The sequence below is a fragment of the Quercus lobata genome, chromosome 8 (assembly GCF_001633185.2).
Source record: "Quercus lobata isolate SW786 chromosome 8, ValleyOak3.0 Primary Assembly, whole genome shotgun sequence".
NCBI lineage: Eukaryota > Viridiplantae > Streptophyta > Magnoliopsida > Fagales > Fagaceae > Quercus > Quercus lobata.
This window is the reverse complement of record NC_044911.1, coordinates 25,062,734-25,075,220: the sequence shown is the minus strand read 5'-3', so window position 1 is coordinate 25,075,220 and position 12,487 is coordinate 25,062,734. Positions and strand designations below refer to the sequence as shown.

General features: G+C 38.3%; 1 protein-coding gene across 1 annotated transcript; it reads right to left on the bottom strand.

Annotated features, from left to right (window-relative positions):
- Positions 1–1,392: 1,392 nt before the first annotated feature.
- On the bottom strand, positions 1,393–2,182 carry LOC115956652. Its single transcript, XM_031074965.1, has 2 exons — positions 1,999–2,182; positions 1,393–1,931 (listed from the first exon to the last, which is right to left on the bottom strand). The coding sequence occupies exons 1-2, from the start codon at positions 2,180–2,182 to the stop codon at positions 1,393–1,395; spliced, it is 723 nt and encodes a 240-aa protein (XP_030930825.1).
- Positions 2,183–12,487: the final 10,305 nt, after the last annotated feature.

Below are 12,487 nucleotides of genomic sequence, written 5' to 3'. Positions count from 1 at the left end.
ACCATAGGCTTCTCCTTGAAGGTGAGCTTCTTGTTGAAGAATATCTCCCAACCCGAATACACATTTCCATCCTTACCTACCCAAAGTTTGGGGAAGCCACAAAAAGGGAAGTCTCCCCCTTCCTTCACAAATTTTCCATTAAGGGTACCAAGGTTCTTCTAGATTATTAGGACATATGTGAATCATTGTTAGGAACATATGTCAATATAGAATTGGCTAATCCTTTGAAAAACGCACTTTAATTGTAATTGGGTAGATCTAGGATGTGTTTAATGCTTCAAGGAACAAGGTTTCAAGTTCAAGTGTTAAAACTATACAAGTTTGTCCAAGAAACAAGTGAAGAAGTGTTGGATTTTAAAGCTCGACAGCTAGTATCTATCGAGATTTAAAAATCTATTTCAACCTGATGCTTGACAACTGGTTGACAGATAAGATATCTATCGAGGTTTATGGAATTCAGTTTTTCAAAGCTGATTTCACTCCAATCCGTGAATAGATGTTTGAGCTTTCTTTTCTCACAACCCTAAACATATATAAGAATTGTTTTAAGGGCCATCACAGTGGATGCAACTCAATGCAAAAGTTTTTCACAAGCGTATTGTGAACTGAAGATATATGCCTTAGTTCATCTTTCTATTCAAGAAGCTGCTATGTTTGTACATCGTAGGGTTTTGTAACCAAGGAGCTTCGTGATTTTCAACGTGTTGATGAACTGAAGAACTTTGCAGCCAACATCTTTCTCAAGTTGGTGAGTAAGCCGCGTACTGGGATCTGCGCATCAAATTGGTTAGTCACGTACTGGGAGCCGTGCATTGAAAGGAGAGATTGTCACTACAGAACAAGTCCAATTGGGTATTGGGGTAAGGGTTTAACTGTAGGTTGGTATAAGGTACTGGGATTTCTTTACTTGTAGCCGCTTATTGTGATAATAGTGAATTCTTGGGAGTGGTGATCTAAAAATCACCCGGTGAGGTTTTCGCCGTGTAGGTTTTCCCCATTCATAAACAAATCACCGTGTCAATTTATTTTCTGCTGCATTTTAACTTAGTTGGTGATTTTTTTGTGCTATCACGCTTATTGCATGTTAATTGAATTAATTAATTAACTTGGCTAATTAATTGGTTAATTCATCACAAGGGGTCAATACTTTCTTGGCCTATCATAGATTTCGTCACATCCTTCAAAGAATCTCAAACCTTTCTTCGTCAGTTGAGTCTTGAAAATGGGGAATTCAACCGCCCTTTTTCCTTCTTTTCCAATACCCATACCAGGCATATACCCCATGTTTTTTTATCATTGCAATCACCTCATGGCTTCAATATGGGACCAAATTCGAAGTATACCTTTCATCCTTTAACCCATAATCAGCCATGTTCATAAATTCAAAGCCACTCATTTGGAGCTTAATTCCTCCCGAACCAATGGTAGCATCTCACCATGACCGAGCACTACAGCAATTCCTCCCTTCCATGGGATCTTCATCATTTGGTGTAGAGAATAGGGAATAGCCCCAATAGGGTGAAGCCATGCCCTTCCCAAGAGAAGGTTGTAATTAGGAGTGATGTCCATGACATGAAATTCCACAATTGTTTCTATTGGGCCAACCTTGCAAGGAGCTTTGAAATTACCCATAACCTTCCTTGAAGTGTTGTTATATGCCTTAATGGTCAAAGGAGAGGGTATGATTGTTTCCACATCTAATCCAATGGTAAGGGTGGTCCTAAAAGGACATACATTCGATGCAAATCCATTATCAATCAACACCATAGGGACCTTGGTTCCCATGCATTCAATGGTGATTTGTAAAGGTCTAGTGTGAGTGGCTCCTTCAGGAGGAAGTTCTTCATCGAAAAAGGCACGAAGAGGATGAGATAGGGCCTCGACTCCCATGAGAGATAGCACTTCTTGTGGTGTAGTTTCTCTAGGCACCCCTTTTCCATTCAAAGCATCCAAGAGAGCACTACAATGCTTGTGAGAAGCCATAAGCAAGCCCTATACCGATACATGAGCTTGAGTCTTCTTCCTCTTTCTCTTCCCTTCCTTTAGATTCTGTGGGCTTGGACTCTTCTCCTATGTCCCTACCAGGATGATCATTCTCCAAAAAGGATGGTTTGTAGTGTTTCCCACTCCCAATAATATTGGCCACATTGTCCTCTGTGACTCTTTTCTTTAGCTTGGTCATTCCTTTAGGGAGTATCCCCCACATGACCACCGCATTATTTAAAACATCATCTTATTCATCCCATATTCCTTGGACTTCTACAGTATTAACTTCCATGGTCTTTATCAACTTTGAACAATCCCATTCAATCTCATTGATTTGCACCTAATTCTAATATGAAGGAGAAGCTCTATGATAATCAAGCAAAGGGCTTTTCCTAATGCTAGGCTTGGTGATGATATTGGGATTTGGGAGGGTCCCTTTGTCTATGCGGTCTTGTATCTCGTGTTTGAGGTGGAAGCAATTGTTGGTTTTATGGCTGGATTTTCTAATGGAAGTGACAATACTCATTGAGGTTCCAAGTAGGAGGTACAGGATTAGGCATAGGTGTGGGATCTAGAGGTTTGATGAATCCTTTGGAAGATAAATTCTCATATGCTTAGGCAAGGGTCATTCCTAGGTCGGAAAATTTTCGGCCGACCTTTTTTGTGAAGCTTGGGTAGGTTAAGGTTTGTTGAGGTATGATGGCACTTACATTCACTAGGAGCTTTAGAGGTAGTTGCTCCTCCTCCATATGCCTTCTTGATTGAAGGTTTGCTCTTACCCTTCTCCAATTGTCCATTGTTGATGGCATCCTCTATCCTAGCTCCATAATCACACAACTCTCCAAAAGAACTAATAGGTGATGACAAGAGCCTACTATTATACACCAAAAGCAAATTCTTAATAATCATGTTGATTTAATTTTTCTCATTTGACCTATTAACCATCTTAGATGCCTTTCCCTTCCACCTTCGGAGAATGTTTGCCCTACTCCTTTCTTAGTGGTCTCCAAATCTCTTAAGGTCACATCAATCATAGTGTTGAAGATGAATTGATCCACAAATAACTCCACTAATTCATTCCACGCCTTAGTCTTGCTAGAATCCAAACTATAGTATCATTTAGATGCACCTCCTGTGAGTGGAGAATAAATGCATGCAAAGTTTACCTCTCATCCAACCCCTTCATTTCAGCAATGCTTAGGTACCTTCTAACATGTTTCTATGGATCTCCATTTTCATCAAATTTTTCCGCATCAGAAATCTTTAACTTTGGAGGTAATGCAGTGGGAGTTTTGGAGCTTATGCCCCCAATGTTATAGAGACAATCATCCATTCCTTGGGCTTTGTGAAAGGCTAGTTGGATTTTCTCCATCTTCTTTCTCTAGCTATGGTTTCTGCCATGTGTTTCTCAAATTTCTTGTTCCTTTCATTATCAGCTTTGTCCCTTTCATCCCAATCTACCCATTCTTCCTCATCAAGAACCTCTACATTTGGCATCTTCTTGCTTAGTGAGGCAACTCCCCATCTTTTTGAAAGCGTCACTTTGTTCTTCCATTGCCTTGAATATCTTTTGTGCAATTTCATCACTAATTGGAGCGACCATTGTTGCTTGAGAAGATTCCCCTACTTGGAACTCTTCTTCTTGATCTGTATCCTCAATCTTGACTTAACGCCTTCCATTCTTTTCTCCAATCCAAATTGGAGTGGAGATGTGTTTTCTTGACTTTGGTGGTGCTATGGTGCTTGAAAAGAAGTCCCATTTTTATTAAGTCCATGTCTCAATTAAAGATTCCTTTTATTTTTTGGTGTCCTTAAAAAATCTTTAAGTCCATTTTAATGAAGGCCCAATTACAAAGTCACTCCATTTCTTCTAATGAACCCATCCCCTTGTTTCATTGGGCTTTGTTCCATTTACAACAATGCTCTCATCTTACTCTCATGGGCTTTCATTAGAATGTACTTAGAAATTTTCAACCCTTTCTCTCAAACATGAGCTTACAATATATTCATCACATTTGGGATCTTCTCTTTTCATTTTATTATAATTATATATTTTTTTGAAGTAGCCCATTAGCTATAATATATTGTAACCTTGCTCTCAAAGTCCATGAAGTTCTCATCATTTTGGGCCTAGGAATACAACAAAGAGGCTAAGATTAGGGAAATCCATATTTGACTTTGTAGGATCTTGGATGCTAAGTCCATAGCATACTTGTTACCTTAGGCCCAAAGTCCTCTTTTTCAGAAGGGGTTTTTGATTTAGGCTTACAATAGCAATTAGGCTATGGTCTTATGAACCTTTCAAGTTAAGATATGCCCTTTAGACTTGAGGTCAAACCTCTTATATGTGAGAACTTCTTTTCTTTTATCTCCATTGTCTTAGGGTATGCCATAACTTTAGGGTCTTCCTTCCAATTTTACATCTTTTATTTGTCCTTTAGAATTAGGTGAGCACAAGATATATGGTTGAAAAAACAAGAGATATATAAAGGGTATCCTTTTTTGAAAGGTTCTAGGATCTGTCTAAGTATAGGTAGGCTCCTTAAGGCTAAAGGGATAGATAAGTAGGTCACTCACAACTAGGTGGGCCATGATTCCAATCGTGGGCCTAAGTGGACCTTTGGGGATTGGTGGTAAACCGTTAACGTACTTAAAGCTCATCATAGGCTATGGACTTAGCATAAGTGGACTTAGCATGATTCCAATCGTGGGCCTAAGTGGACCTTAGGCCAGAATGAAGCCTTTCATCTTCCCACTCATCACCAACCGAGGTTAAGGGATAAAAGAACCATGTGATGTGTGTGCAAACAAGTATTGAATAAGCCTTTATTAAGGTTAAGGCATAGGACACATAGGAATTAAACTCACAATCCCTAGTGAAGTCATCACTATGGACACAAGGGGGGGGGGGGAGGGGAGTCATCACCTAGTTTTTGCAATGGCCTAGGAACCATATATATAGCATCCTCTCGAGGAAGGACCTTTTGATGTTACTACCAAGGAAATGGGTTTGAAGTTAAGGTACGGTCTTGGGAAGGTGTTAGGCATCCAAAACCACCAAACCCTAAAGTTGGCTTCCCAACATTGTGTATTATGTCTTAACCCTATTAAAGGCATACTCAAAACTTGTATCTAACTCACACACACACTAGCATTCATCTAACAATCAACATGGCATCAAACATCCCTAACCATACATCTATCATGCTTATCAAACAAAGCCTAGCATACATCTAACATGGCATCTCCTAACATTCATCTAACATACATATCATCACATCAAAGCATTCATCACAACATAAACCCTAATCATACATCTAATCATGCTTCATCACAAATCATATCACATCATAGCATATCCTAACATACATCTAATCATGTTTCAACACAACCTTATCACCATAGCATCATATCATATCCATCCAAGGTAGAAACATCAAGATCAAAGATAGAAGCAAAGCCAATCAAAACATGTCATCATCCAAGGCATCAAGATCACAATTATAACCTCAAACCTAAGTGAGATCATATCACAAATGCATGTAAATTACAAATGCATGACTCACCTTCACTTATCTTGCAGCAACTCAGCACCTATGGCATCATGCATGACCATGTGAATGCATGTTCATAGCATTAAAGCAATAAAACCCTAATTCTAACATGCAAAAAAGCAAATAATCAATTAAACATTTGGAACAAAAAATTTGAAAGCATAAAAATTTGGAAAAGAAGCTAAACAGAAACATACATGTGAAGGGAAAAACAAAAACAGATAAATAAAATTTAGGATTTCTAGGCAAGTTCATTTTCACGCATGAACAAGCTTGTGTGCGTAGGCAAGATTATGCACATATGGGTTTTTGCCCAAAAACCCTAAAAACACAACAAACAGGGTAGAGCACTTAAACACAAATTCTAGCAACCTAACATACTTTAAAACATACAACTATATAAACCTAGACTACATAAGCATATTAAAACATAAAACAAGCAAAAGCAGAATTAAACTAAGGAAAATAAAAAGAAAAAGTTAAGAACTATACCTCAAAGAAAAGCTCTTCAAGATTGATTTTCGACCGTTCCCCTTAATCAAATTTGTTCACAATTAAGAAAAAGAGTGATTAGTAATCTTAAACTCAAAGATCTAGGCCAGAAAAGGCCCTAATCAAAAGAAAATTGACTTGAAGATGTTTTGTGAAAAACTCCCTCTTTGATTCACTATTTCTAGTGAAACTTAGTGTTTTCCCGTGGGATTTCTTTGTGTTTTTGAAAATATACCATGTAAGGCTACTTATAGTGTGAAAATAGGGGTTTGGAACAACTCCCAGATGATGTATGATTCGTTTCAAAGCTCAACATTAATGCAAAAAAAATTCCTTGTTTAGTTTTTGGAATTCGCCATACGTGGGCAAGATCGAGCCTGCGTGCGCAGGCCGATTCATGCGTGCATATAGTGAGGGTTTCCTTGGCCTTATTTTTTCATTAAAAATTATATTTTTCATTTTAATAGTTCTCAAGTCAATTTAACATCTGATTGGGCCCTAAACCAACCTTAGGTCTTAGAGTTCAGCATCATTATGGAACGGGTGCTGGAGTTGTAAGGGGTACAAAATGCGGTGTCTACACCCCTCAATCAATCTATTCAACAACCAAACCAAATTGGGTTAGAAAAATTTATAACTCAAAGATCAAGACCAGAATAGGTCCTAATCAAATAAAACTTGACTAGAGGATGTTTTGTGAAAAACTCCCTCTTTGATTCACTATTTTCTAGTAAATCTCATGTATATTTGCCTTTTTTGGAAAAAATGCCTTTTATGGCTTTGTATAATGGTAAAATAGCATTGTGGTGCAGCTTGATAGGCCATAAACTAAATGACCCCTTGTGATAGAAATTAATTAATTAATTAGCCAAGTTATTAATTAATCAATTTATCATGCAAACGCGTGGTAGCACAAACAAATCACCAATAAACTAAATATGTAGCGAAAAATAAATAACAAGGTGATTTGTTTACGAATGGGGAAAATCTAACGGTAAAAACCCCACCGGGTGATTTTCAGGTCACTACTCCCGAAACTCCACTACTATCACAACAAGCGGTTACAAGTAAAGGAATCCAAGTACCTTACCAACTTACAGTTGAACCCTTACCCCAATACCCAATTGGACTTGTTCTGTAGTGACAGTTCCCCTTTCGATGCACGACTCCCAAGTACGTGACTAACCAATTGCGCGGATCCCAATACATGACTTCAATCACCAACTAAGAAGGTTGTTGGTTGCAAAGTTCTTCAGTTCATCCACACGATGAAGATCAAGAAGATGCTTGGTTACAAAACCCTACGGTGCAAATACACAGCAACTTTTTCAAGAGAAAGAGATGAATTAGGGCAAGAACTTCGTCTCCGGTCACAATTTGCTTGAACAGAGTTTGCTTAAAGCTTGTGCAACTTGTGAACTCTTTGACGGCCCTTAAACTGATCCTTTTATATGTCTAGGGTTAGAAGAAAAGAAAGCCCAAAGACAAATTCATGGATCCTAAGAAAATCATATTGAAATTCTGAAAGTCTTAAACCTTGACAAATAGAAAGTGTCGAGCAGCTATCGAGCAGGTGTCAAACACACTGAATGTAGAACAGCTTTCTTAAGCTCGATAGATGCAGTTGTCGAGTCAGCTGTCGAGCTTTAATGATTTTACACTATGAACTTGTTTTCTTGAACAGACTTGAAGGCTTTAATACTTGATCTTGAAACAAGGTTTCTTGAAGTATTTAAAGACATCCTAAATCTATCCAAATAGAAGTAAAGTACGTTTTGTCAAAGGATAAGCCAATTACATAAAACCATGACATATGTTCTTAATATATGAAACACATATGTCCTAACAATCTCTCCCTTTGGCAATCTGTGACAAAACCACAACAAACAAATGAACATATGAGAGAAGTCATAAATCACTCAACTCATATTCACTTGTTGAATACAATAAAATCTATCCTAACACAAACTCTTGAAAAACTTTGCAAGAAGAGAGTTTATGGCAAGTAGACTTTGACAACCTGTATTTCTGAAATATTTTAAACAAAACTCATCAAAGCATCTTTGTGTGATACAGAAATAATAGATTGCATACAAGTATAAGAAACATGTGTATAAAGGGAGAAAAGAAACAACACATGAAGGGGTAGGTGAAAGAAAAACATACATCAATATAAAGAAAGAGATAAGTACAATGTATGTCTATAAATGGCCACAAGACCTCATGTACAAGAGTAATGTATCTAAAAAGAAAGAAAAGAAAAGATACATAATATCCTCATTACATCCCTCAAAATGTATCAACATTCCCCTTAACAAAATGGTCCTATACTAACTCTCTCCCTAAGATAGACTACTCTTGTTTATGTGAAACAGAAATAATAGATTGCATACAAGTATAAGAAACATGTGTATAAAGGGAGAAAAGAAACAACACATGAAGGGGTAGGTGAAAGAAAAACATACATCAATATAAAGAAAGGGATAAGTACAATGTATGTCTATAAATGGTCACAAGACCTCATGTACAAGAGTAATGTATCTAAAAAGAAAGAGAAGAAAAGATACATACTATTCTCACTACATCCCTTAAAATGTATCAACATTCCCCCTAACAAAATGGTCATATACTAACTGTCCCCCTAAGATAGACTACTCTCATACCAAAATTACTCCCCCTTTTTGTCACGAGTGACAAAGGATAAGAGTATTAAGTAGACATCTCATTTGTAGAGCTAGCATCTCCATCAGCATCATCGTCATCACCATCATCATCATCCTCATCCTCAGAATCAGAAGCCATGGGAGAAGGTGGTGAAGGAGTAGCCCAGGAGCAAAACCACCCATAGACACTTATCGCCATGCAATATGACCGACACAAACGATCACCTGATACAACTCCGTAGAGAGAGTATCTAGGCAAGCATCCATGCGCTGCAGCTGCGCCATGATGTCTTCTAAAGTCACATCACCCAAAGAAGAGGGAGGAGCGGATGTGGATGGAGTAGAACGAGAGGAGCTAAACGGGGGGGAGGAGTTGCTGGATCCGATTGTTGCGACAGAAGCTGGGCCTCGCTACTTTTAACAGTAGCGTAATCTATGGCATACATAACGGTAAAATGGTCGGAAGAGGGAAAAGGAACGGAAAAATGACGTAAGATCCTCGTGATAGCGGAAGGAAAGATGAGCTTATCACGGGACGCCGAATCTAGATGAACATCTATAATAGACAGAATGAAATGAGAAGGAAAGTCGAAGGTAAGATGCTCAAGAAGCGATAACAAAAATTGAGCATGAGGCTCTGTGATGGAGTTATAGTGAAAGAGTGGATGCAAAACAAAAGTCATCACCATGTTCATGAATCTAGGACCTTTAGCAAAAGGTTGACATGGTGTAAATAGACGCTCACCCCAAGCAGAAAGGCGCTCACAGAAAGCATACATGAGCTCATCCATGGACATAGTCCTCAGACGCTCATAACTAGGATAGTCAGGAAACTCTATCCTAAGGACCCGAAGCACATCCGCAACAAGTTGCGGTGTGATAGGAATGTGCGTACCTTGAACGCGAGTGAAGAAAAGAGATACTGAACGATCAATCCCATGCATGTTGGAGTAGAACTCCTGGATAAGCACGAGAGGACAGGTGATTGGGACATCACACAGTGACTCCCATCCCCTACTGTGAATGATAGAGGGAAGGTCGGTGTCGACAAAATCCATCGGAATGACTTGGCGTTTCGAATGAATGCCTCGTTTAGAAAAGTTCTCCAAAAATGCCTTAAAGGCATCATCATCACGGAACCGGATATGAGATAAAGTAGGATCAGATAATGAAAAAGCACTGGAATGAAGAGGGTTTCGGGCTGGAGTGGATTTACACTTAGGTGCCATAGACACAAGTAACATAAATTAACAGAGAGGGAGAGAAAGAATGACAATCAGAAAAGTCCCAAGCAGTTCCAAATATATCAAGTATACTGAAAAGAAGTACGTATGCATGGGAAATGCATGAACATGTGATATGCAAAAGAAATTGCATCATGGGCTCAGCCCAATCCAAACCTATCAACGCACAAACAGATAGCACACATCTAAATGTATGACAATACCATTATAATGCTAATGTGATGCAATGTATGAGGTTTTAAACACATTTAAGTGAAAACCCATCCCAAAATTTCAATAAAAACTCACCAGTTTTGAAAAACCCCAAAACCTAGGTTTCAAAACATGAAATGAATGAATGTGAAAGGATTAGAAGCTTACCAAGTAAAGAAAAACTTGAAAAAGCTTGAAGAATCCTTGAGGTCCCAAGTTTGGAATGAGATGAGAGTGTTTTGGGAGAGAAAACAGAAAAGTATCGAGAGAGAGATCGAAGGAAGTGAGTTCTAGATCGCACAGGGGGCTTATATAGTGCAACCAGTAAATCTTGACAGATGCAGGTATCGAGAGGTATCAAGGTATCTGTCGAGGAGGTATCGAGGAAATGCTTGTTGATAGCTGAGGTGTTGAAGAGGTATCGAGGAACAACACATCAGAATCAAGAACAGAAGCTCGATCGTTCCACCAGGTGTTGAGAAGCTATCGAGGATACAGACCCAATCTCGATCGATCCACCAGGTATTGAGGTGCTGGCAAGATTGCGATAAGATAAAGCTTAGGAAGCTCGACAGATAGCTAGCTATCGAGAAGGTATCGGGGAGGTGTCGAGCCAGCTTTTAAAAATAGTTTTTCGAGATGTGAAAAACACAGACATGAATGCAATCCAACATGTAACTCAACTAACGTTCCAATCAACATATTAAGTTCTCAAAATCATCTCTCAATTAAAATTTAAGCACATGGATCTTCAAAAACACACACACACACACACAACAAGTCTAACCAATTTTATATTTCAAAAACAAGTCAAGACAGTTTAGTGAGCATACATTAACACATGTAAAACCTCGTGATGGTCAAATCACATTGTATCTGCACATGTATCAAGAATAGCAAAGAATATTGCGTGTTGTGTGTGAAAAACATCGCAAGATTGCATAAGTGTATACATGTTATCACAATTTGAGATATGAGAAAATCACTTTAACTCACACGCAATCATAACTGCTTGATGGGGACTATCACCTTTGAGGTACATCTTATAACTCCCACATCTCCTTGAATACACACTTGCAATCATATTTAAAGCATTTTTTATCTTTTTGCTTTTGATTTTTCTTTGCATATTTTTCTTTTAAGCATATCATGCATGGGCATATTAGAGAGAGAAAAGAAATACCCAATGATATTTGACATACTAATTTTGCTATGCCTAAGCACACAAATGTCATTGACACTACACTTTTGTTATGCCGAAGCATACAGGTGTCTTATTATGATCGGCGGGCAACAGTGGTGAGATGGTTATTTATGTCTTTCTCTCAAGATTTTTTAGTCCTTCCCGTCAAAAAAGAGCGATATGAGTGTTAAGTATAAGAGACAACTTAATTTTACTCGTCACAAACACGAGCCACAAAGCTCACTTGCTTAGTTGTGCATAGAGATACTCGTCTAAGCTACAAATGATACAAAGTTTTGAAGACTTTGTTTCAATGGCAATTCAAGGTACACAAGTACCAATGTACACAAAACACACACTGTTTTTGTATTTTTCTGATTTTTCAATTTTTTTAAAATTTTTATATGAAAAACAAAACAAAGCAAAATTGAAGAAAAACAACAAAAACATGTTAAACACCCAAAGCATAAAAACTAGACTGACTCAAAACGTGAAAGCAAAACACATAAGTAATGTATACACAAAAACAAGAAGAAAGAGAGAAAAGTGACAGAATCACTTGGAGCCCTTTTCCTTCCACAACTTGGAAGAACCTTTCCATCTAGCAAACCCTTGAACCGGCGATGAAGGAGAAAAATTAAAACTGTTCAAGTTCGAAAGGAACATGAGGGCTTTGAGAAGATCTCCAAGGGGAGCAAGAGAGGATTGAAGCTGATTCTGATTCCCAGATGCTATCATGCCGTTGCTCTGTTAAGTGGCAAGCCACTTGTAGCAATTTGGTCGAGTATGACCGGCAGCTCCACAATGATGACAGAGATGCTGCTTCTTTTATTTAGGCTTTTGAGAGTTAGCCTTCTTAGCCCTAGGGTTTTTAACATCTTTCTTCTCAAGCTTAGGGGGTGCTCCTAAGATAGATTTACCTTTGTCTATGTTCTCACTAGCTAATTCAATTTTAATCTCATTGTTCTCAATTTTAACATTATTAGCAGGAGAAACAAAAACAGTAGTACTAGAAGAAGCAGTATTAAAGGAAGAAAGTCCATACCCTAACCCTGTTCGATCTGAAGCAGATTTTTGAATGCTTAGCATCTCATCTAGCTTAGTGCTTGAAGTCCTTTCCAGTTGAGCTCTGACTTGACATAGCTCTGCTTCAAGCTTCTCGGTCTTCTCAGC

Coding starts and splice junctions, on each gene's coding strand:
- LOC115956652 (XM_031074965.1), bottom strand. CDS start 2,182: ATGACCAAGCTAAAGAAAAGAGTCACAGAGGACAATGTGGCCAATATT. Junction 1,932..1,998: donor AGACTCAAGCTCATGTATCG/GTATAGGGCTTG, acceptor TGAATGGAAAAG/GGGTGCCTAGAGAAACTACA.